Below are 27,467 nucleotides of genomic sequence, written 5' to 3' on the forward strand. Positions count from 1 at the left end.
CCATATAGATACATCATGGTACAGTTGACAAGGGATTATAGTGTTCCATATAGACACATCATGGCACAGTTGACAAGGGATTATAATGTTCCATATATATACATCATGATACAGTTCACAAGGGGTTATAGTGTTCCATATAGATACATCATGGCACAGTTGACAAGGGGTTATAGTGTTCCATATAGATACATCATGGCACAGTTGACAAGGGGTTATAGTGTTCCATATAGACATATCCTGGTACAGTTGAGTAGGTTTATAGTGTTCCATATAGATACATTATGGCATAAGAAATTATTGTACTCCATACATCAATATCAAATAGAAAGGATTTTATGATATAGTTATGTTTTGGTTTGGTGCTTTATAGCTGGTCAGATGGTAGGCTTCAAACCTGCATGCTTTTTGTTGTGAGTCTATAATGCTAACCACTCAGCACCACTGTGGCTCCCCTTATGAAATTGTATATGCTACATGTATGTGGCTCCCTTTATAATATTGTATATGCTACATGTATGTGGCTACCTTTATCATATTGTGTATGTTACATGTATGTGGCTCCCTTTATTATATTGTATTTGCTACATGTATGTGGCTCCCTTTATAATATTGTATATGCTACATGTATGTGGCTACCTTTATCATATTGTGTATGCTAGATGTATGTGGCTACCTTTATCATATTGTATATGCTACATGTATATTAGCTTTCATCGGGGGTGCCCCGAGTGGCCGAGTGGTCTAAAGTGCTCTCCGTTACGGATCACAGCCATCTCACCGCTGTCTGCGTGGGTACGAGTCTCGGATTCGGCCAATGTGGGTATGTGAGAAAGCTTGCCAGTAGCTTCTCGAGAGTCGGTGGTTATTTCCGGGGATTTCCCGGGTTCTTCCTCCACCATTAATACTGGCCGCCATGTATAGCCTATCGTGTGCTGAAAAATGGCGTTAAACCCTACAACAACAACAACAACAAAAGCTTTCATCAGGAAGAATCATACAGTCCTAGTATAACATAAAGTCCAAAATATTATCACCCAGTTTTTCCAAATTCAAAAGAAACATCTTTCTTTTTCAGGGTATATTTTTAAAATTCTAAATAAAAATCTCTTTTTTTCAGGGTATATTTTCTCAGGTTTTTGATATGGAAGCAAATGACTTTGACAACAGTGAAACATACACCAGAGAAGGGTAAGAAATCAAGATAGTTGTCCAACTCAGAATCCCGACCTTCTGGTCATAGGCCAGAAAAAGCTTGTGGGATTGTCTTTCATCTGTCCATCCATCAAATTTGTTCTTGCTGCTCAGCCTCAAGTATTGGGATGACTGCCATGAAACTTTACACACACATTCACCCTTAAAAGACGTCTTATCATGTCTGGTTGGTCCTAAATAACATGATGCCAATCTGAAGTCTAATATGGCCATAACAGCAACCATCTTAAAATGTTATTATTGCAACTCCTCCTGGACCAAAAGTCATATTGATATAGAATTTTCACTGAAAGACTCTCAATAATATCCAATTGGTGTTAAATGAAAATGGTGTTGATGTGAAATCCCATATGACTACCACAGTGGTCATCTTGAAAATGGTGTTGATGTGACATCCCATATGGCTGCCACAGTGGTCATCTTGAAAAGCTTGCTATTGCTACTGTCCTTGAGTGGATGGTCATATCAACATAAGGTTTTCACTGGCAGACTTCTTATGATGTCCAGTTGGTCCTAAATTAAAAGGGTGTCAAGCTAATGTCTAATATGGTCACCACATCCATCATCCTGAAAATCTAGTTTTTGTTACTGCTATGAATGGTTATATTAACATGAGGTTACCACTGAAAGACTTCTTAAGATATCTGTTTGGTTTTAAATGAAATTTGTGTTGATCTGACATCCATATTGGCCCCCACAGCAGATATCCTGAAAATCTTATTATTGTAACTCCTTATAAATTGGTGTGGCTCCAGGTGCCTGAATGGTCTAAGGTGTGGCTCCAGGTGCCTGAATGGTCTAAGGTGTGGCTCCATGTGCCTGAATGGTCTAAGGTGTGGCTCTAGGTGCCTGAATGGTCTAAAGTGCTAGCCTTTACAGATCACTGAGGGGCCCCGAGTGGCCGAGTGGTCTAAAGTGCTCACCGTTACGGATCACTGCCATCTCACCTCTGTCCGCGTCGGTTCGAGTCTCGGATTCGGCTAATGTGGTTATGTGAGAAAGCTTGCCAGTAGCTTCTCGTGAGTCAGTGGTTCTTTCCGGGGTTTTTCTGGGTTCTTCCTCCACCATTAATACTGGCCACCATGTATGGCCTATCTTGTGCTGAAAAGTGGCGTTAAACCCTACAACAACAACAGATCACTGAACTCTCACCTGTCTGCATGGATTTGAGTGTCAGGTTTGGCCAGCATGGGGACATGAGAAAGCTTGCCATTAGTTCCTGTGGATTGTTGATTTTTCACAGGATTTTTCTGGGTTCTTCCTCCACTGGATATACTAGCTGCAGTGTATAGTCTATCATATGCGAAAAAAGGTGTTAAGCATAAAACAACAGCAGCAACCTTCTGACTGGAAAGTTTTACTTACCTTGGGTTTTTTATGAAAAGACTTCTTATGATGAGTGGTTGGTCCTGGTTCCAGTCTAATATGCAGTAGCCATCCTGTAAATCTTGTAAAAAATAATCATGGTAGCATGGGCTTTTAACTAAAATACTTCCTTTAATGTTTTGCTCATCCTAAATTAAAATGGTGCTGATCTGATATCCAATATGTGGCCATCTTGAAAATCTTGTTTTAGCTACTCTTCTTAATTAGAAAGTCATTTGGACTTGGGTTTTTTTCAGAAGAGTTTTTATGTTGCCTGGTTGGTCCTAAATAAAATGGGTGACCATCAGTATGGCCACCTTGGTGACCATCTTGAAAATATTGTTATCTCTGCTCCTTCCAAATGGATGGTTATTTCAACATGGAGTTTTCACCAATTGACTTCTGACATATGGTTTTCACCACAAACCTTCAATGATACCTAATTGGTCCTAAATGAAAATGGTACCAATCTGATATCTAATATGTCTGCAACAGTTTCTAATTTAAAATCTTGTTATTGCTGAAGAATATCAGAGGTCATTTAAAATGAAGAAATGATCTTATCATGAATTACTAGAAATTATTTTTGCCAAGTAGAGTGTCAATCCTTTGATTTTATTGAATTGTAAATTGAGAAGTATATACATGTGTATACATGATGTATATACAGAAATGTGGAACACAGTCATTAAGTACTAAAGAAATCTGTGTTCAGGTGGTGAGAATGCTAGGATACAAAATTTAATTGTATGCAAAATCAAGTGTGAAATTTGTCAGTTGATGAAATTAATTATGTTTTTCACATGGATTTATTTATAAATCACTCATATATATTAACTTTGTATGCACAATTACTCCAATGTACTCACATTTGACACACAATCACTCACATGTACTCACTTTTGATACAGTTACTTAATGTACTAAATTTTGACACAACCATTTGGATTAGTATTGCTACATATTACTAATGTTTACTCACTTTTGGACACAATTACTCAGATGTGCTCACTTTTCACGAACAATCATTCACATGTACTTGAACACAATCACTCAGATGCACTCTTTATCATAAACAATGACTCACATATATTCTCATTTGACATACAAATTACTCAAGCTACTCACTTTAATTCACAAACACTCAGATATACTCACATTTGGGACCAATCTTTCAGATGTACTCATTTTATATTCATCCACTCAAATATATTCACTTCTGATATCCAACCACTAAGAAGTGCTCATTTTTGACACAGTCACTCAGATGTACTCAATTCTAGTGAAAATGTGGTGAATTGATAGTAAAATAAATATAAAAATTATTGTTGATGTGATTGTAAGATACATATATAAATTATTATTGATGTAGTTTTAGAAGTTTAGCACACTTCGATACAAGTTGTAGTAATCAGTTCAGTGCATTGCATGAGCATTTGGAGCAGTGTGTTGTAACATTCGATTGACCAATGGCTTGAGGACATAGGATTAGGAGCAGTGAGTAGTAACATTAAATCAACCAATGGCTTGAAGACATAGGACTTGGAGCAGTGTGTTGTAACATTAAGTCAACCAATGGCTTGAGGACATCAAACTTGGAGTAGTCTGTTGTAACATTAAGTCAGCCAATGGCTTGAAGACATAGGACTTGGAGCAGTGTATTGTAATATTAAGTCAACCAACAGCTTGAGGACATCAAACTTGGAGCAGTCTGTTGTAACATTAAGTCAGCCAATGGCTTGAAGACATAGGACTTAGAGCAGTGTGTTGTAACATTAAGGCAGCCATTTGCTTGAGGACATAGGACTTGGAGCAGTGTGTTGTAACATAGATTCATCCAATTGCTTGAGGACATAGGACATGGAGCAGTGTGTTGTAACATAGAGTCATCCAATTGCTTGAGGACATAGGACTTAGAGCAGTGTTGTAACATAGAGTCATCCAATTGATTGAGGACATAGGACTTGGAGTAGTGTGTTGTAACAAAGAGTCATCCAATTGCTTGAGGACATAGGACTTAGAGCAGTGTGTTGTAACAAAGAGTCATCCAATTGCTTGAGCACATAAGACTTGGAGCAGTGTGTTGTAACATTAAGTCAACCAATGGCTTGAGAACATAGGACTTGGAGTAGTCTGTTGTAAAATTAAGTAAAGCAATTGCTTGAGGACATAGGACTTGGAGTAGTGGGTTGTAACATAGAGTCATCCAATTGCTTGAGGACATAAGACTTAGAGCAGTGTGTTGAAACTGCAAGGCAGCCAATTGCTTGAGGACATAGGACTTGGAGCAGTGTGTTGTAACATTAAGTCAACTAATGGCTTGAGAAATAACAAACTTGGAGCAGTGTATTGCAACATTAAGTCAACCAATGGCTTGAGAACATAGGACTTGGAGTAGTCTGTTGTAAAATTAAGTAAAGCAATTGCTTGAGGACATAGGACTTGGAGTAGTGGGTTGTAACATAGAGTCATCCAATTGCTTGAGGACATAGGACTTAGAGCAGTGTGTTGAAACTGCAAGGCAGCCAATTGCTTGAGGACATAGGACTTGGAGCAGTGTGTTGTAACATTAAGTCAACTAATGGCTTGAGAAATAACAAACTTGGAGCAGTGTATTGCAACATTAAGTCAACCAATGGCTTGAGAACATAGGACTTGGAGTAGTCTGTTGTAACATTAAGTCCACCAATGGCTTGAGGACATAGGACATGGAGCAGTGTGTTGTAACATAGAGTCATCCAGTTGCTTGAGGACATAGGACATGGAGCAGTGTGTTGTAACATTACGGCAGCCAAAGGCTTGAGGATATAGGACTTGGAGCAGTGTGTTGTAACATTAAGTCAACTAATGGCTTGAGAACATAGGACATGGAGCAGTGTGTTGCAACATTACGGCAGCCAATAGCTTGACAACATAGGACTTGGAGCAGTGTGTTGTAACATTAAGTCAACTAATGGCTTGAGGACATCAAACTTGGAGTAGTCTGTTGTAGCATTAAGTCAGCCAGTGGCTTGAGCACATAGGACTTGGAGTAGTCTGTTGTAAAATTAAGTAAAGCAATTGCTTGAGGACATAGGACTTGGAGTAGTGGGTTGTAACATAGAGTCATCCAATTGCTTGAGGACATAGGACTTAGAGCAGTGTGTTGAAACTGCAAGGCAGCCAATTGCTTGAGGACATAGGACTTGGAGCAGTGTGTTGTAACATTAAGTCAACTAATGGCTTGAGAAATAACAAACTTGGAGCAGTGTATTGCAACATTAAGTCAACCAATGGCTTGAGAACATAGGACTTGGAGTAGTCTGTTGTAACATTAAGTCCACCAATGGCTTGAGGACATAGGACTTGGAGCAGTGTGTTGTAACATAGAGTCATCTAATTGCTTGAGGACATAGGACATGGAGCAGTGTGTTGTAACGTTATGGCAGCCAATGGCTTGAGGACATAGGACTCAGAGCAGTGTGTTGTAACATTAAAACAGCCAATTGCTTGAGGACATAGGACATGGAACAGTGTGTTGTAACATTAAGTCAACCAATGGCTTGAGAACATAACAAACTTGGAGTAGTGTATTGTAACATTAAGTAATCAATGGCTTGAGAACATAGGACTTGGAGTAGCCTGTTGTAAAATTAAGTAAAGCAATGGCTTGAGGACATAGGACTTGGAGTAGTGTGTTGTAACATAGAGTCACCCAGTTGCTTGAGGACATAGGACTTAGAGCAGTGTTGTAACATAAAGTTTTCCAATTGCTTGAGGACATATGACTTGGAGTAGTGTGTTGTAACATAGAGTCATCCAATTGATTGAGGACATAGGACTTAGAGCAGTGTGTTGTAACATCAAGGCAGCCAATTGCTTGAGGCCATAAGATTTGGAGCAGTGTGTTGTAACATTAAGTCAACTAATGGCTTGAGAACATCACAAACTTGGAGCAGTGTATTGTAACATTAAGGCAGCCAATTGCTTGAGGACATAGGACTAGGAGTAGTATGTTGTAACACAGAGTCACCCAACTGCATGAGGACATAGGACTTAGAGCAGTGTTGTAACATAGAGTTATCCAATTGCTTGAGGACATATGACTTGGAGAAGTGTGTTGTAACATAGGGTCATCCAATTGCTTGATGACATAGGACTTAGAGCAGTGTGTTGTAACTTCAAGGCAGCCAATTGCTTGAGGACATAGGACTTGGAGCAGTGTGTTGTAACCTAGAGTCATCCAGTTGATTGAGGACATAGGACTTGGAGCATGTGTTGTAACATTAAGGCAGCCAATGGCTTGAGGACATAGGACTTGGAGCAATGTGTTGTAACATTAAGGCAGCCAATGGCTTGAGGACATAGGACTTAGAGCAATGTGTTGTAAAATTAAGGCAGACAATGGCTTGAGGACATAGGACTTAGAGCAATGTGTTGTAAAATTAAGGCAGACAATGGCTTGAGGACACAGGACTTGGAGCAGTGTGTTGTAACATTAAGGCAGACAATTGCTAGGGGATGTAGAGTGGGGTCATATTAATTATCAGGTCAGTGGTTTGCTTGAACACTAAGGGTTCTATGGGTTTCAAATTCTGCATGAAAGTTCCAACATCTCAGTCACTGGTTTATAAGTTTTCTTTTTTTTGATCCATTTTTACAAAGCCTGTATCAGTCATGTCATGTGTGAGCTATTGACAAGTGACTGATGAGATTAAGCTGCAAAAGGTTAGATACTGGCAGACAAAATTTCAGTGAAATTTCTCAGGAAGTTTTGGTTAAAATATTGGTGAGAATTCATTGAAATTTCTGTGAGATCTCATGAAATAATCTCTGAAGACATATTTTTGACACAATAATTAGCATATAATCTTCTGATATTTTGTATGGGAAAATTTACGGCTTTTGGCAATCTGAGTTTTAGGACTGGGACTGCAACTTTAATCAAGTTATTAGTAATGGACTGCAACTTTCCAAATTCATTGGCGAACCATGGGACTTGGGCATTATCTTATAACATAGGTCAATAAATTGCTAATTAAAAGACCTGATAAAGGCATTCAACCAATCAGAGACAGGACTTTAGCATCCAGCCAATCAGAGGCAGGATTTTAGAACTCATACAATCAGATTCCAGTAATTCATTTTTTCTAGCTTGTTTCAAGAGGTGATTTACACAAAGTTTATCATTTTAAATTCTCTTACTTTTATGAGGAATACAATTCCTATTGATTGCTAATTGATTTTAGGATTTAATGATTGCTAATTTATTTTAGGACTCATTGATTGCTAACTGATTTTATGAATAAATGATTGCTAATTGTTTTTAGGACTTATTGATTGCTAATTGTTTTTGGACTCTTTGACTGCTAATTATGTTAGGACTGATTGATTCCTAATTGTTTTTAGGACTTATTGATTGCTAAATTTTTGGGATTCATTGATTGCTAATTATTTTAGGACTCTTTGATTGCTAATTGATTTTAGGACTCATTGATTGCTAATTGTTTTAGGACTTATTGACTTATTGGTTGCTAATTGCTTTAGGACTTATTGATTGCTAATTATTTTAGGACTCATTAATTGCTAATTGATTTTAGGACTCATTGATTGCTAATTGTTTTAGGACTTATTGATTGCTAATTATTTTAGGACTCATTAATTTCTAATTGTTTTTAGGCCTTACTAATCGCTGATTGATTTTAGGACTCATTGATTGCTAATTGTTTTAGGACTTATTGATTGCTAATTGTTTTTAGGATTCCATGATTGCTAATTATCTTAGGACTCATTGCTAATTATTTTTAAGACTCATTCTAATTGATTAAAATCTCTAGATTAGTTGTTAAAAGTTATTCCCAAGATTTTCCAATTTTAATTTGAGAAATTCCATAATTATAACATGGGGAATGATAAGACTCAAGTAAATAGGCTTTTTATCACTTATTGCAGAATTATATACAGTGAGAGACATCATATATTTTGTAATATAACACAATATAATCATGTTAGCTTTTGGGTATGCTGTACAATAAGGCAAGATAATTTGTTCAACTATTAGGGAATGATGCAAGATAGGACACACTGCAACTTTGTTGCATTATGGGAATGATGCAAGATAGGACACATTATAACTTTGTTGCATTATGGGAATGATACAAGATAGGACACACTATAACTTTGTTGCATTATGGAAATGATGCAAGATAGGACACATTATAACTCTGTTGCATTATGGGAATGATACAAGATAGGACACACTATAACTTTGCTGCATTAATAGATTGATACAAGATAGGACACACTTTAACTTTGTTGCATTATGGGAATGATACAAGATATGACACACTATAACTTTGTTGCATTATGGGAATGATACAAGATAGGACACACTATAACTTTGTTGCATTATGGGAATGATGCAAGATAGGACACATTATAACTTTGTTGCATTATGGGAATGATGCAAGATAGGACACATTATAACTTTGTTGCGTTATGGGAATGATACAAGATAGGACACACTATAACTTTGTTTCTTTATGGGAATGATACAAAATAAGACACATAATAATTTTTTTTCCTTTTGGGAAATAATGTGTTAAGACAATAAAATCAGGTTGACCTACTGGGAAATAATCAAATATTTTTGCCTATTGTGGAATAATGAACAATAAGAATAGCGGAATACTTTTGCCTGTTGGGAATGATCTGAGAAAACACAATTTTATTAGTCGTTGGACATAGAACTCTTGCCTATATGTCACAGTAAATATTTGGACATGTTCACCTTCATCATACAAATACTTAGTAAATGATTTTAACACTTTTTATCATTTATTAATTTAAAGGTGCTGTTGTTGTTGTTGTTGTTACCTACATTGCCAAAATTAAACCAGCCCAGAATATACCTGAGCTATGCAGTATTTTGTTTTTGGTATCTAAGAATTTTTAGTTTTAAGCTAGTTGTCTTTACATATGAAAAAACTTCATCAGAGCTATGTGATTTGTACCAATGTTGGTGACAGGACATCTGACATCTTTACTACAATTATAGGGGAGCACCATTATAACATTACTCATTATAACATTATTCATTATTACATTACTCATTATAAGATTACTCATCATAACATTACTCATTATTACATGACTCATTGTAACATTACTCATTATTACATTACTCATCATAACATTACTCTTTATAACATTACTCATTATAACATTACTCATTATAACATTACTCATTATAACATTACTCATTATAACATTACTCATTATTACATTACTCATCATAACATTACTCATTAATACATTACCCATTATAATATTACTCATCATAACATTACTCATTATAACATTAGTCATTATTACATTACTCATTATAACATTACTCATTAGAATGAAAATTTGGTTATAACAAAATCATGTCATGACTCCTGATTTTTTTGTCTTAGATATTCCTAAATCCATAACACTGTTAAAAACATCGACCAAAGAAACAGGTAAAAGCACTGCTAAGTTTCAGAAACATATAATCCTGATTATTACCTGATTATAATATAAATTAGCACATAGTAGATACATTACTATTTGGTTAACTGGCATTTTGTTTATCAGCCCTTTCCCATGATGCTCATGTATTACTACACAGTTAACTGGCATTTGGTTTATCAGCCCTTTCCCATGATGCTCATGCATGTATTACTAAACAGTTAACTGGCATTTGGTTTATCAGCCCTTTCTCATGATTTTCACACATGTGTTACTAAACAGTTAACTGGAATTTTGTTTATCAGTCCCTTCCCATGATGATAATACACGTATTACAAAATGGTTAACTGGCATTTTGTTTATCAGCCCCTTCCCATGCTAACACACATATTACTAAATGGTTGGGGCCCCGAGTGGCCAAGTGGTCTAAAGCGCTCTCTGTTACGGATCAGTGCCATCTCACCTCTGTCTGCATGGGTTCGAGTCTCGGATTCAGCCAATGTAGGTATGTGAGAAAGCTTGCCAGTAGCTTCTTGTGGGTCAGTGGTTCTTCCCTGGTTTTTCACGGGTTCTTCCTCCACCATTAATACTGGTCGCCATGTATAGCCTATCATGTGCTGAAAAATAGCATTAAAACCCTACAATAACATTAACAACAACTAAATGGCTAACTGGCATTTTGTTTATCAGCCCTTCCCATGATGCTAACACATATTACTAAATGGTTAACTGGCATTTTGTTTATCAGCCCCTTTCCATGATGCTAACACAGATATTACTAAATGGTTAACTGGCATTTTGTTTATCAGCCCCTTCCCATGATGCTTTACACATATATTACTACATAATTAATTGGCATTTTGTTTGTCAGCCCCCTCCCCCTTGACACTCACACATGCATTACTAGGTACACAGTTAACTGGCATTTTGTTTATCAGTCCATCCCCATGACACAGATGCATTCATATTAGTTTTTATCTTTATTGCTTTAGATCTGTATGGACTCCAACTACCATGTTATAGCAAGGTTTAGATTTATATGGACTCCAACTGCCATGTTATAGCAAGATTTAGATTTGTATGGACTCCAACTATCATGTGGCATAACCTGCTGAGTGTTAGTGTAGGAATATGTCTATGTGTTATAGCAAGGTTTAGATTTGTATGGACTCCAACTACCATGTTATAGCAAGGTTTAGATTTGTATAGACTCCAACTACCATGTGGCATAACCTGCTGAGTGTTAGTGTAGGAATATGTCTATGTGTACAGCATAACCTGCTCTGAGTGTTAGTGTAGGAATATGTCTATGTGTTATAGCAAGGTTTAGATTTGTATGGACTCCAACTACCATGTTATAGCAAGGTTTAGATTTGTATGGACTCTAATTACCATGTTATAGCAAGGTTTAGATTTGTATGGACTCCAACTACCATGTTATAGCAAGGTTTAGATTTGTATGGACTCCAACTACCATGTTATAGCAAGGTTTAGATTTGTATGGACTCTAACTACCATGTTATAGCACGGTTTCAAGCAGTTAGCTCTATACTAACACTCATTGCAGGTTATGCTGTACACACAGAAGTGATCATACACTAACACTAACAGCGGGTTATGATGTACACATAGACATATTCCTACACTAACACTCGGCAGGTTATGCTGTACACATAGACATGTTCCTACACTAACACTCAGCAGGTTATGCCATACACATAGACATATTCCTACACTAACACTCGGCAGGTTATGCTGTACACATAGACATGTTCCTACACTAACACTCAGCAGGTTATGCCATACACATAGACATATTCCTACACTAACACTCGGCAGGTTATGCTGTACACATAGACATGTTCCTACACTAACACTCAGCAGGTTATGCCATACACATAGACATATTCCTACACTAACACTTGGCAGGTTATGCTGTACACATAGACATGTTCCTACACTAACACTCAGCAGGTTATGCTGTACACATAGACATGTTCCTACACTAACACTCACAGCAAGTTATGCCATACACATAGACATATTTCCATACTAACACTAACAGCCCATTATACCTTACTGGCATGATTCATAGTCTGTGACAATGCCTTAGCAGTTATTGTAGATATTGTATGTTTGATTTGGTATATGTGATGACATCGTCTGATAGCTCATATTTTTTTTATTCTATTGAAATGACATTGATTTCCCTTCATTTGCTAAAAGAAACATAATTTATTTCAGACTAACAGAGCCAAGGTTTCCAATTCATATTGGAATAACAGGTCATGTTGCAACAACAGGTGAGGTAGGGAAAATTTTCGTAATGTAGAATTGTGTGGCACACTGATTAGGGTTAAAATTAATTATCGGAGTAATGCTGTGATCTTGAATATCAAATGGAGGGAAGATATTAATTATGAATATATACTGGAGGGAAAATATTAATTTGGAATATCTAATGGAGTGAAGATATTAGTTAGGAATATCTAATAGAGGGAGAATATTAATTAAGAATATCTGCTGCATAATTAATTTAGATCACTTTTCAGAACTGGAAAGGTTGCAGGTTTATTAGAGGCCAAGCGTTAAAACCAGACATAATATAGAAAAAAATTGCATTTTCTTTCCCACCAGAATATGTGCTACTAAAACAAAACTTGTCTCCTTTTTCAGTAAAAAAAACTTCAGTCTCCTTTATTAGCAAAAAAACCTGACTCCTTTATCAGTTAAAAACTCAGTCTCCTTTATCAGTAAAAACTTAGTCTCCTTTATCAGTAAAAACTTAGTCTCCTTTATCAGTAGCACCTTCAGTCCCCTTTATCAGTAAAAACTTCAGTCTCCTTTATCAGTAAAAACTTAGTCTCCTTTATCAGTAGTACCTTCAGTCCCCTTTATCAGTAAAAACTTCAGTCTCCTTTATCAGGAAAAACTTAGTCTCCTTTATCAGTAGTACCTTCAGTCCCCTTTATCAGTAAAAACTTCAGTCTCTTTTATCAGTAAAAACTTAGTGTCCTTTATCAGTAGTACCTTCAGTCCCCTTTATCAGTAAAAACTTCAGTCTCCTTTATCAGTTAAAAACTCAGTCTCCTTTATCAGTAAAAACTTAGTCACCTTTATCAGTAGCACCTTCAGTCCCCTTTATCAGTAAAAACTTCAGTCTCCTTTATCAGTAAAAACTTAGTGTCCTTTATCAGTAGTACCTTCAGTCCCCTTTATCAGTAAAAACTTCAGTCTCCTTTATCAGTTAAAAAAACTTCAGTCCCCTTTATCAGTTAAAAACTCAGTCTCCTTTATCAGTAAAAACTTAGTCTCCTTTATCAGTAGTACCTTCAGTCCCCTTTATCAGTAAAAACTTCAGTCTCCTTTATCAGTAAAAACTTAGTCTCCTTTATCAGTAGTACCTTCAGTCCCCTTTATCAGTAAAAACTTCAGTCTCTTTTATCAGTAAAAACTTAGTGTCCTTTATCAGTAGTACCTTCAGTCCCCTTTATCAGTAAAAACTGCAGTCTCTTTTATCAGTAAAAACTTAGTGTTTTTTATCAGTAGTACCTTCAGTCCCCTTTATCAGTAAAAACTTCAGTCTCCTTTATCAGTTAAAAACTCAGTCTCCTTTATCAGTAAAAACTTAGTCTCCTTTATCAGTAGCACCTTCAGTCCCCTTTATCAGTAAAAACTTCAGTCTCCTTTATCAGTAAAAACTTAGTGTCCTTTATCAGTAGTACCTTCAGTCCCCTTTATCAGTAAAAACTTCAGTCTCCTTTATCAGTTAAAAAAACTTCAGTCCCCTTTATCAGTTAAAAACTCAGTCTCCTTTATCAGTTAAAAAAACTTCAGTCTCCTTTATCAGTAAAAACTTAAGTCTCCTTTTTCAATAAAAAAACTTAAGTCTCCTTTATCAGTACAAAAAACTTCAGTCCCCTTTATCAGTTAAAAACTCAGTCTCCTTTATCAGTAAAAAATCTTCAGTCTCCTTTATCAGTAAAAACTTAGTCCCCTTTATCAGTAAAAACTTAAGTCTCCTTTTTCAATAAAAAAACTTAAGTCTCCTTTATGAGTAAAAAAAACTTCAGTCCCCTTTATCAGTTAAAAACTCAGTCTCCTTTATCAGTTAAAAAAACTTCAGTCTCCTTTATCAGTAAAAACTTAAGTCTCCTTTTTCAATAAAAAAACTTAAGTCTCCTTTATCAGTACAAAAAACTTCAGTCCCCTTTATCAGTTAAAAACTCAGTCTCCTTTGTCAGTAAAAAAACTTCAGTCTCCTTTATCAGTAAAAACTTAGTCCCCTTTATCAGTAAAAACTTAAGTCTCCTTTTTCAATAAAAAAACTTAAGTCTCCTTTATGAGTAAAAAAACTTCAGTCCCCTTTATCAGTTAAAAACTCAGTCTCCTTTATCAGTAAAAATACTTCAGTCTCCTTTATCAGTAAAAACTTAGTCCCCTTTATCAGTAAAAACTTAAGTCTCCTTTTTCAATAAAAAAACTTAAGTCTCCTTTATCAGTAAAAAAAACTTCAGTCTCCTTTATAGGTAAAAAACTTCAGTCTCCTTTATCAGTAAATTCTTCAGCCTCCTTTATCAGTAAATTCTTCAGTCTGCTTTATCAGTAAAACCTTCATTCTCCTTTATCAGTAATGCCTTCATTCTCCTTTATCAGTAAATTCTTCAGTCTCCTTTATCAGTAAAAACTTCAGTCTGCTTTATCAGTAAAACCTTCATTCTCCTTTATCAGTAATGCCTTCATTCCCCTTTATCAGTAAAAACTTAGTCTCCTTGATCAGTAAAATCAGATTTTGAAATGAATGTTATATAATGTGATCTTTATCCTCAACAGCCTGGGAAAAAATGAACCATTTACCATGCTAGACATTTAATAAGGAAAGGTACAGACTTAGCCAATCTCAAGGCATGTAAGACATATTGTGATATACTGACAACAAATAAACCTGTTTTCCTGTTTTCTTTGCAGGTCCTGAATATACCTGATGCATATGCAGATGAAAGGTTTGATCCTCAGGTAAACTTTGTCTTGAGAGAATTGCTTCCTTAGAAATGTTGAGCACAATAGATTTGGGAGGAAGGCACATTTGTAGCAAATGTTCTGAAGTTAAAATATGGTAAGCCTTGTAAAACATTTTAGAAACTAGTATATACTTACTGTGTAACAGAAGGGCCTACATCGTGGAGATGTAGATTATCTTGTACTGTGTATAAAAAGGGGCTTGAATTTGGAGATGTAGATTATCTTGTACTGAGTATCAAAAGGGGCTTGAATTTGGAGGTGTAGATTATCTTGTACTGTGTATCAAAAGGGGCTTGAATTTGGAGATGTAGATTATCTTGTACTATGTATCAAAAAGGGCTTGAATTTGGAGATGTAGATTATCTTGTACTATGTATCAAAAAGGGCTTGAATTTGGAGATGTAGATTAGCTTGTACTGTGTATCAAAAGGGGCTTGAATTTGGAGATGTAGATTATCTTGTACTATGTATCAAAAAGGGCTTGAATTTGGAGATGTAGATTAGCTTGTACTGTGTATCAAAAGGGGTTTGAATTTGGAGATGTAGATTATCTTGTACTATTATCAAAAAGGGTTTGAATTCGGAGATGTAGATTATCTTGTACTATTATCAAAAGGGGTTTGAATTTGGAGATGTAGATTATCTTGTACTGTGTATCAAAAGGGGTTTGAATTCGGAGATGTAGATTATCTTGTACTATGTATCAAAAGGGGTTTGAATTTGGAGATGTAGATTATCTTGTACTATTATCAAAAGGGGTTTGAATTTGGAGATGTAGATTATCTTGTACTATTATCAAAAGGGGTTTGAATTTGGAGATGTAGATTATCTTGTACTATTATCAAAAGGGGTTTGAATTTGGAGATGTAGATTATCTTGTACTATGTATCAAAAGGGGCTTGAATTTGGAGATGTAGATTATCTTGTACTGTGTATCAAAAGGGGTTTGAATTTGGAGATGTAGATTATCTTGTACTATTATCAAAAGGGGTTTGAATTTGGAGATGTAGATTATCTTGTACTATGTATCAAAAGGGGTTTGAATTTGGAGATGTAGATTATCTTGTACTATTATCAAAAGGGGTTTGAATTCGGAGATGTAGATTATCTTGTACTATTATCAAAAGGGGTTTGAATTCGGAGATGTAGATTATCTTGTACTATGTATCAAAAGGGGTTTGAATTCGGAGATGTAGATTATCTTGTACTGTGTATCAAAAAGGGCTTGAATTTGGAGATGTAGATTATCTTGTACTATGTATCAAAAGGGGTTTGAATTTGGAGATTTAGATTATCTTGTACTGTGTATCAAAAAGGGCTTGAATTTGGAGATGTAGATTAGCTTGTACTGTGTATCAAAAAGGGCTTGAATTTGGAGGTGTAGATTATCTTGTACTGTGTATCAAAAAGGGCTTGAATTTGGAGATGTAGATTATCTTGTACTATGTATCAAAAGGGGTTTGAATTTGGAGATGTAGATTATCTTGTACTATGTATCAAAAGGGGTTTGAATTTGGAGATGTAGATTATCTTGTACTATGTATCAAAAGGGGTTTGAATTTGGAGATGTAGATTATCTTGTACTATGTATCAAAAGGGGCTTGAATTTGGAGATGTAGATTATCTTGTACTATGTATCAAAAGGGGCTTGAATTTGGAGATGTAGATTATCTTGTACTATGTATCAAAAAGGGTTTGAATTTGGAGATGTAGATTATCTTGTACTATGTATCAAAAGGGGTTTGAATTTGGAGATGTAGATTAGCTTGTACTATGTATCAAAAGGGGTTTGAATTTGGAGGTGTAGATTAGCTTGTACTATGTATCAAAAGGGGTTTGAATTTGGAGATGTAGATTAGCTTGTACTATGTATCAAAAGGGGTTTGAATTTGGAGGTGTAGATTAGCTTGTACTATGTATCAAAAGGGGTTTGAATTTGGAGATGTAGATTATCTTGTACTATTATCAAAAGGGGTTTGAATTTGGAGGTGTAGATTAGCTTGTACTATGTATCAAAAGGGGTTTGAATTCGGAGATGTAGATTATCTTGTACTATGTATCAAAAGGGGTTTGAATTTGGAGATGTAGATTATCTTGTACTGTGTATCAAAAAGGGCTTGAATTTGGAGGTGTAGATTATCTTGTACTATGTATCAAAAGGGTTTGAATTTGGAGATGTAGATTATCTTGTACTATTATCAAAAGGGGTTTGAATTCGGAGATGTAGATTATCTTGTACTATGTATCAAAAGGGGTTTGAATTTGGAGATGTAGATTATCTTGTACTATGTATCAAAAGGGTTTGAATTCGGAGATGTAGATTATCTTGTACTATGTATCAAAAGGGGTTTGAATTCGGAGATGTAGATTATCTTGTACTATGTATCAAAAGGGGTTTGAATTTGGAGATGTAGATTATCTTGTACTATTATCAAAAGGGGTTTGAATTTGGAGATGTAGATTAGCTTGTACTATGTATCAAAAGGGGTTTGAATTTGGAGGTGTAGATTAGCTTGTACTATGTATCAAAAAGGGTTTGAATTTGGAGATGTAGATTATTGCATTCTTGTACTGTGTATCATGAGAGGCTTCATCTTGGACAGGTAGATTACTGCATACTTGTACTGTGTATCATGAGTGGATTCATCTTGGAGAGGTAGATTATTGCATACATCTACTGTGTGTCATGAGTGGCTTCATCTTGGACAGGTAGATTACTGCATACATGTACTGTGTATCATGTGGGACTTTTTATGGAGAGGTAGATTATTGCATACATCTACTGTGTGTCATGAGTGGCTTCATCTTGGAGAGGTAGATTATTACATACTTGTACTGTGTATCATGAGAGGCTTCATCATGGACAGGTAGATTATTGCATACTTGTACTGTGTATCATGAGAGGCTTCATCTTGGACAGGTAGATTATTGCATACTTGTACTGTGTATCATGAGAGGCTTCGTCTTGGACAGGTAGATTATTGCATACTTGTACTGTGTATCATGAGAGGCTTCATCTTGGACAGGTAGATTATTGCATACTTGTACTGTGTATCATGAGTGGCTTCATCTTTCACAGGTAGATTATTGCATACTTGTACTGTGTATCATGAGAGGCTTCATCTTGGAGAGGTAGATTATTGCATACATCTACTGTGTGTCATGAGTGGCTTCATCTTGGAGAGGTAGATTATTACATACTTGTACTGTGTATCATGAGAGGCTTCATCATGGAGAGGTAGATTATTGCATACTTGTACTGTGTATCATGAGAGGCTTCATCTTGGACAGGTAGATTATTGCATACTTGTACTGTGTATCATGAGAGGCTTCATCTTGGACAGGTAGATTATTGCATACTTGTACTGTATATCATGAGAGGCTTCATCTTGGACAGGTAGATTATTGCATACTTGTACTGTGTATCGTGAGTGGCTTCATCTTTCACAGGTAGATTATTGCATACTTGTACTGTGTATCATGAGAGGCTTCATCTTGGAGAGGTAGATTATTGCATACATCTACTGTGTGTCATGAGTGGCTTCATCTTGGACAGGTAGATTATTGCATACTTGTACTGTGTATCATGAGTGGCTTCATCTTGGAGAGGTATCATGAGGGGCTTTATCTTGGAGAGGTAGATTATTGCATACATGTACTGTGTGACATGAGTGGATTCATCTTGGAGAGGTAGATTATTACATACTTGTACTGTGTATCATGAGTGGATTCATCTTGGAGAGGTAGATTATTACATACTTGTACTGTGTATCATGAGTGGATTCATCTTGGAGAGGTAGATTATTGCATACTTGTACTGTGTATCATGAGGGGCTTTATCTTGGAAATGGAGGTTTTCTCATTCTGTGTATATTCTTAGCGTCATGGATATTTGACTGTAGTTCCAATCATATAATGTCATGACTTACTAAAGGATATATGCTTGGGTGTCATTACATTCATAACATCACATAATTACATTCAAAACATCACATAATTATAATTGTAACTTCACATAATGCTGGAAATACTCTTAGCATCTTGATATTTTGGTGTAATTACAATATTACATTTCTGTGGTCATAAAATAGTATCAAGTAGTGAAAACCAACAAGTTTTGAAAATTGAAAATATAAATTATTTCCTTATAATACAAAATAAAAAAGTAAAAATAACTTACAGTATGATGAATGAAATCAAAAATAGTCTAAAATATTCTATTAAGTGATCCAAATGAGTTCAAGTGGTATTCTGAATGATGTATGATGTCCTGTAGTGTACTGATGTATTAACAGTACATAAAATCACTATGATATAAACCAAAAATGTCTTTAAATGAATTTACAGTAATTCCTTGACAGCTATAATTCCACATAATCTGAATATTTTGAGCACTGTAATCCGACAAATGATTATATTAAATAAATGAATCAATCCTGTCAACTATAACTGAATAACTTCCAAGACTGGGACTACTAATAAGAATGCCTAATTCTATGTAATCTCTTATATAAAAAGCTAAGTCATAGTTCCAGAAACAAATAAAAGACACATATTCCTTCTAGAATGATTTCAACTAGTAAACAAGATCAGATTCTCACCAATCAGAAGTTAGGTCAGTCTGGCTGTTTTGAGAACTCATGCTCTTGTTTGATCAAATGATGTTTACATCAACAATAGTGTAACTCAACTTTGAAACTTTATGAATGTATCTATGCACTTGATAATGACTCATCTTACAAAGCAAACTTACAGTTGATATGTAGTATTTTTAAAATATTATTAACTAAATAACCCTTACTAACTATAATCATGAGTGACAATACACATTGTACATATATACACACACACACACACACACACACACACACACACACACACACATAAGGGAATCATGTCATACTGTGAAATGCTACAGGATATACATGCATGATTAGCATCTTAGATATTTTGGTGTAATCATTTTCATATCATCCAACAATTTTATAATTTAATGGAAAGAGGAAGAGAAAATATAATTTTTAAAAAAAATTATAAAATTAATTTTATCATTTCAATATTTCTGTTTGTTTCTTATTACATTTTTGAAGCTATTTAAATAGCATTTGTATTACATAAAGACTTGTGTTACAGATGGACTTGTTTTCAATTATTTAAATAGCATTTGTATTACATAAAGACTTGTGTTACATATACACTTGTTTTCAATTATTTAAATAGCATTTGTATTACATAAAAACTTATGTTACATATACATTTGTTTTCAATTATTTAAATAGCATTTGTATTATATAAAGACTTATGTTACATATACAGTTGTTTTCAATTATTTAGGGGCCCCGAGTGGCCGAGTGGTCTAAAGCGCTCTTCGTTACGGATCACTGCCATCTCACCTCTGTCTGCGGCGGTTCGAGTCTAAGATTCAGCCAATGTGGGCATGTGAGAAAGCTTGCCAGTAGCTTCTATTGGGTCGGTGGTTCTTTCTGGGGTTTTCTGGGTTCTTCCTCCACCATTAATACTGGCCGCCATGTATAGCCTATCGTGCTGAAAAATGGCGTTAAACCCCACAACAACAACAACAACAATGTTTTCAATTATTTAAATAGCATTTATATTATATAAAAATTTGTGTTACACTTACAGTTGTTTTCAATTATTTATGTGTGTGTGTGTGTGATTTGGATTTTTTAAGATAGCTTTAACAATTTTTCAGTCATATCGCTACAATGTCTGCAGTGTGGCAGTTTATAGTGATGTCTAGCACTGGGGCATCATGCTGCAGACATGTAGCATGATGTCCCACCCAGTCACATTATCCTGACACCAGGCTGACCAGTCCTAACACTAACCTCTTAATGCTGAACACCAAGCGAGGCAGCTGTTAGTACCATTTTTGTAAGTCTTTGGTATAACTCGGCCGGGGATTGAACCCTTGACCTCCCGCATCTGAGGCGGATGCTCTAACCACTAGACCACCAGAGCGGTCTTTCAATTATTTAAATAGCATTTGTATTATAAAGACTTGTATTACAGATACATTTTTTTTCAATGTTTTCACATTATGTAAGCACTTGCATATGATATAATATAATCTACTTCAGGTACAAGCGTAACACAGTGGCCATTTAACGTTGTACTGTTTCCTCAGTAAATATTAACTTAGAATTAAGTCAGTTAGAAAATGTCCATCATCAGTATCACAGGTACAAATAACCAGTAATGTGCAACACACGTGAAAATAATTGATCATTAGTGTACAACCCAGGAAAAAAATAGTCATTACTATACAACACAGGTACAACTAAGTAATCATTAGTATACAGCTCACATGTACAAATAATCAGAAATTAGTGTATAATATAGGTACAGATGATCAATCAGTAGTGTACAGCACAGGCACAAATAAAACGTAGTGTACAGCACAGGTACAAATAATCAGTAGTGTACAGCACAGGTACAAATAATAAGTAGTGTACAGCACAGGTACAAATAATCAGTAGTGTACAGCACAGGTACAGATAATAAGTGTACAGCACAGGTACAAATAAGTAGTGTACAGCACAGGTACAAATAATTAGTAGTATATAGCACAGGTGCAAATAATAAGTAGTGTACAAATAATTAATGAGTAGTTTACAACTCATGGGTACAAATAATCAGTCATTAGTGTACAACTCAACAGGTACCAATAATCAATCAGTGGTGCACAACACAGGTACAAAAAAAATCAATTAGTTGTGCACAACACGGGAATAAAAAATATCAGTAATTAGTGTACAACTTGCAGTTGTATCAAATAACTGGAGTCAAGCAAAACACTACTGAGAATCACACTGCATGTGGCATTCTCAAAATCTTGCTGGATTTCCTAAAAGTGCCATATTATCAAAAATCTCTTTTTTTTTCAGACTGACCTTGAAACTGGCTACAGGACCCAGTCTATTCTTTGCATGCCAATTCGAAATGCTCAGGGACGAGTTTTAGGGGTAGCACAGTTGATCAACAAGTTGGATGGAATGCCATTCAACAAAAATGATGAGCATCTTTTTGAGGTAAATATAAGTGAGAGGTCAGACAGAATATGTCCTAGTGATATTGAATCTCCTGCAGACATGAAGGTTTAATCTGATTTTTTGCATGTCTTATGTTGGTTTTAAGCTGTTGTAGGCTATATCATACTGATATAATGGGATCCTTTCCCAAGATGCATCAGGCAGTCAACCCAGGCTGGCCTGGGTGGTTATTGAACCCCTGACCCTTGGATTATGAGTCAAATGCTCTACCAACTGAGCTACCATGATCCCCAGTTTAGTCCAAATGATGATCCCCAGTTTAGTCCGAATGATGATCCCCAGTTTAATCTGAATGATGATCTCCAGTTTAGTCCAAATGATGATCTCCAGTTTAGTCCAAATGATGATCCCCAGTTTAGTCCGAATGATGATCCCCAGTTTAATCTGAATGATGATCACCAGTTTAGTCTGAATGATGATCTCCAGTTTAGTCCAAATGATGATCTCCAGTTTAGTCCAAATGATGATCTCCAGTTTAGTCCAAATGATGATCCCTAGTTTAGTCTAAATGATGATCACAAGTTTAGTCTGAATGATGATCACCAGTTTAGTCCAAATGATGATCTCCAGTTTAGTCCAAATGATGATCTCCAGTTTAGTCCAAATGATGATCTCCAGTTTAGTCCAAATGATGATCTCCAGTTTAGTCCAAATGATGATCCCCAGTTTAGTCCGAATGATGATCCCCAGTTTAATCTGAATGATGATCACCAGTTTAGTCTGAATGATGATCTCCAGTTTAATCTGAATGATGATCCCCAGTTTAGTCTGAATGATGATCCCCAGTTTAGTCTGAATGATGATCCCCAGTTTAATCCAAATGATGATCTCCAGTTTAGTTTGAATGATGATTCCCAGTTTAAACTGAATGATGATCTCCAGTTTAATCCAAGTGATTATAATCTAATTTGATGATGGCTGCCCAGTTTAATCCAAGTGATGATAATCTAATTTTAATGACGGCTACCCAGTTTAACCCAAATGATGATAATTTAATTTGATCAGTAATGATGATATGGAAGATACACTATAGCTCCAGGTTGTGATTTCCTGGGCATTGCTTGTAACTTGTGATTTCTTGGGTATTGCTTGTAACTTGTGATTTCATGGGTATTGCTTGTAACTTGTGATTTCATGGGTATTGCTTGTAACTTGTGATCTCATGGGTATTGCTTGTAACTTGTGATTTCATGGGTATTGCTTGTAACTTGTGATCTCATGGGTATTGCTTGCAACTTGTGATTTCTTGGGTATTGCTTGTAACTTGTGATTTCATGAGTATTGCTTGTTACTTGTGATTTCATGGGTATTGCTTGTAACTTGTGATTTCATGGGTATTGCTTGTCACTTGTGATTTCATGGGTATTGCTTGTCACTTGTGATTTGATGGGTATTGCTTGTAACGTGTGATTTTGTGGGTATTGCTTGTAACTTGTGTTTTAGCCAGATTTGATTGGATTCAGAACTTCTGTTTTAGTCTGGACTTAAAAGCTTCATTGATGACAGGCTGATAACCTGAGGAAATCCAAGAGAATTACAAAATAAACCCAAATTGGATCATAAGTATAAAACTTCATATTATAAACTACATTAATCCACATCATATTTGAAATTTAATACAACCAGGTCATGTCATTCATAAAACCTCACATTAGAAACTCCATTATTCCATGCCATGACTTGAAATTTAATACTGCCAGGTCATGTCATTCACAAAACCTCACGTTAGAAACTCCATTATTCCATGCCATGACTTGAAATTTAATATGGCCAGGTCATGTCATTCACAAAACCTCATGTTAGAAACTCCATTATTCCATGCCATGACTTGAAATTTAATACTGCCAGGTCATGTCATTTATAAAACCTCATGTTAGAAACTCCATTATTCCATGCCATGATTTGAAATTTAATACTGCCAGGTCATGTCATTCACAAAACCTCACGTTAGAAACTCCATTATTCCATGCCATGACTTGAAATTTAATATGGCCAGGTCATGTCATTCACAAAACCTCATGTTAGAAACTCCATTATTCCATGCCATGACTTGAAATTTAATACTGCCAGGTCATGTCATTTATAAAACCTCATGTTAGAAACTCCATTATTCCATGCCATGATTTGAAATTTAATACTGCCAGGTCATGTCATTCATAAAACCTCATGTTAGAAACTCCATTATTCCATGCCATGACTTGAAATTTAATACTGCCAGGCCATGTCATTCATAAAACCTCATGTTAGAAACTCCATTATTCCATGCCATGACTTGAAATTTAATACTGCCAGGCCATGTCATTCATAAAACCTCATGTTAGAAACTCCATTATTCCATGCCATGACTTGAAATTTAATACTGCCAGGTCATGTCATTCATAAAACCTCATGTTAGAAACTCCATTATTCCATGCCATGACTTGAAATTTAATACTGCCAGGTCATGTCATTCATAAAACCTCATGTTAGAAACTCCATTATTCCATGCCATGACTTGAAATTTAATACTGCCAGGTCATGTCATTCATAAAACCTCATGTTAGAAACTCCATTATTCCATGCCATGACTTGAAATTTAATACTGCCAGGTCATGTCATTCATAAAACCTCACATTAGAAACTCCATTATTCCATGCCATGACTTGAAATTTAATACTGCCAGGTCATGTCATTCATAAAACCTCACGTTAGAAACTCCATTATTCCATGCCATGACTTGAAATTTAATACTGCCAGGTCATGTCATTCATAAAACCTCATGTTAGAAACTCCATTATTCCATGCCATGACTTGAAATTTAATACTGCCAGGTCATGTCATTCATAAAACCTCATGTTAGAAACTCCATTATTCCATGCCATGACTTGAAATTTAATACGGCCAGGTCATGTCATTCATAAAACCTCATGTTAGAAACTCCATTATTCCATGCCATGACTTGAAATTTAATATGGCCAGGTCATGTCATTCATAAAACCTCATGTTAGAAACTCCATTATTCCATGCCATGACTTGAAATTTAATACTGCCAGGTCATGTCATTCATAAAACCTCATGTTAGAAACTCCATTATTCCATGCCATGACTTGAAATTTAATACGGCCAGGTCATGTCATTCATAAAACCTCATGTTAGAAATTCCATTATTCCATGCCATGACTTGAAATTTAATACTGCCAGGTGATGTCATTCATAAAACCTCATGTTAGAAACTCCATTATTCCATGCCATGACTTGAAATTTAATACTGCCAGGTCATGTCATTCATAAAACCTCATGTTAGAAACTCCATTATTCCATGCCATGACTTGAAATTTAATACTGCCAGGTCATGTCATTCATAAAACCTCATGTTAGAAACTCCATTATTCCATGCCATGACTTGAAATTTAATACGGCCAGGTCATGTCATTCATAAAACCTCACGTTAGAAACTCCATTATTCCATGCCATGACTTGAAATTTAATATGGCCAGGTCATGTCATTCATAAAACCTCATGTTAGAAACTCCATTATTCCATGCCATGACTTGAAATTTAATACTGCCAGGTCATGTCATTCATAAAACCTCACATTAGAAACTCCATTATTCCATGCCATGACTTGAAATTTAATACTGCCAGGTCATGTCATTCATAAAACCTCATGTTAGAAACTCCATTATTCCATGCCATGACTTGAAATTTAATACTGCCAGGTCATGTCATTCATAAAACCTCACATTAGAAACTCCATTATTCCATGCCATGACTTGAAATTTAATACTGCCAGGTCATGTCATTCATAAAACCTCATGTTAGAAACTCCATTATTCCATGCCATGACTTGAAATTTAATACTGCCAGGTCATGTCATTCATAAAACCTCATGTTAGAAATTCCATTATTCCATGCCATGACTTGAAATTTAATACTGCCAGGTCATGTCATTCATAAAACCTCATGTTAGAAACTCCATTATTCCATGCCATGACTTGAAATTTAATACTGCCAGGTCATGTCATTCATAAAACCTCACATTAGAAGCTCAATTAAACCACATCATGATTTGAAATGTAATAATTCCAGATGATGCCACTCACAAAAATTAGCAACAATGCAGATGTAATTCTGTATATTTGAAATGGAGTCTTGCGAATGCTTCAGGCAGTACTCTGCACCTCAGATTCATTTGATGTTTAAAGAATTGCTCATAGGTATTTCTAAAAAATTCAGGTAATGTTTACTTGCATAGAATACAAAGTTAAAATTTAAAAAGAACTTTTAGTATTGTGAATTAAATCCCAAATAGTCCTAAATGTTCTGTCACAAGTCTATGTGTATTAAGCTCCAACTGAATTCCATTGGTATCCCAAATAAATTCCAATGTGGAATGTGTGGATGTGCTTGTAGTCTTATGCGTGCTAATATGCCAGTCATACAGAGTGTGCTAACAGTCTTTTGATGTATCATAATCATATAAAAAATCCAAAAATGTTCTTGTCTGAATGGACTATAATTCCAAATTAATGTTCCAGTCCAAGAATGTTATATGTGAGCACATAGTATTTCCAGTGAATAATAATTTGAAGAAATAATTCCACTCAAATTAAATACAAAAACACAACAATAAGACTGGACTGACTCTGTTTCAAGATGTTAAGGCAAAAATGAGTAATATTTCAAGCAAACAAAGTTATATAAAAAGCCAAGACACAAAAACAGTACCAAGATGAGGGTCAAAAGTTTATTTCTAGAACATTCTAAGCTGCCAACAAGATAATCTCTATTACTAAAATAATAAAGAAGATGGGAAACATCAGCTACACCACTAGATTAAGATAAACATATTTACCTCCATTGATAATGATCCTAATATTGAATCTATACTCATATGAAAATATTAGTTATGCATTATTCTGTTTACAAAATAAATAACCCTGGTTAGTGAACAAGATTTTGGACATGGTCAGGTACAAAATACAAATGTGTATTAAGAGAAGCCAACAAAATAATAAATGAAATATACATATTATATATTTATGCATAGATATGACTCAATAGTGACTGTCATAAAGTAAGTAGCAGAAAGAAGCAAAACAAAACAAGTTTTGTAAACTTAACAGATAATTTAATTATCAAAGTTATAACTATAAATTAAATCTAAATAATCCCTCCAAAAAGTTCCACACAAGTCCAAAAGGCTTGAATGTTCTGAAATAAATTTGAGATTCTTGAATGCACTGCTCTGCCAACAGTCCTGATGCATATCAATGACATTATCCAGAAACTCCTTTGAATAATTCACAGTAGTCCCAGAATAATATTTTAGTCCAAAGT

General features: G+C 35.3%; 1 protein-coding gene across 1 annotated transcript in view; it reads left to right on the forward strand.

Moving 5' to 3' along the window:
* The window catches only part of LOC149806247 (dual 3',5'-cyclic-AMP and -GMP phosphodiesterase 11-like), a 365,100-nt gene that overhangs the window by 241,490 nt on the left and 96,143 nt on the right, over window positions 1–27,467 (forward strand). Inside the window, exons 7-10 of the mRNA XM_089935456.1 lie at window positions 1,121–1,191; window positions 12,298–12,361; window positions 15,022–15,069; window positions 21,984–22,127. Coding sequence (XP_089791582.1) covers window positions 1,121–1,191; window positions 12,298–12,361; window positions 15,022–15,069; window positions 21,984–22,127 — 327 coding nt within the window. The remainder of the gene's footprint in view (window positions 1–1,120; window positions 1,192–12,297; window positions 12,362–15,021; window positions 15,070–21,983; window positions 22,128–27,467) is intronic.

The sequence above is a fragment of the Sinohyriopsis cumingii genome, chromosome 2 (assembly GCF_028554795.1).
Source record: "Sinohyriopsis cumingii isolate HCF-2022 chromosome 2, ASM2855479v2, whole genome shotgun sequence".
Lineage (NCBI taxonomy): Eukaryota > Metazoa > Mollusca > Bivalvia > Unionida > Unionidae > Sinohyriopsis > Sinohyriopsis cumingii.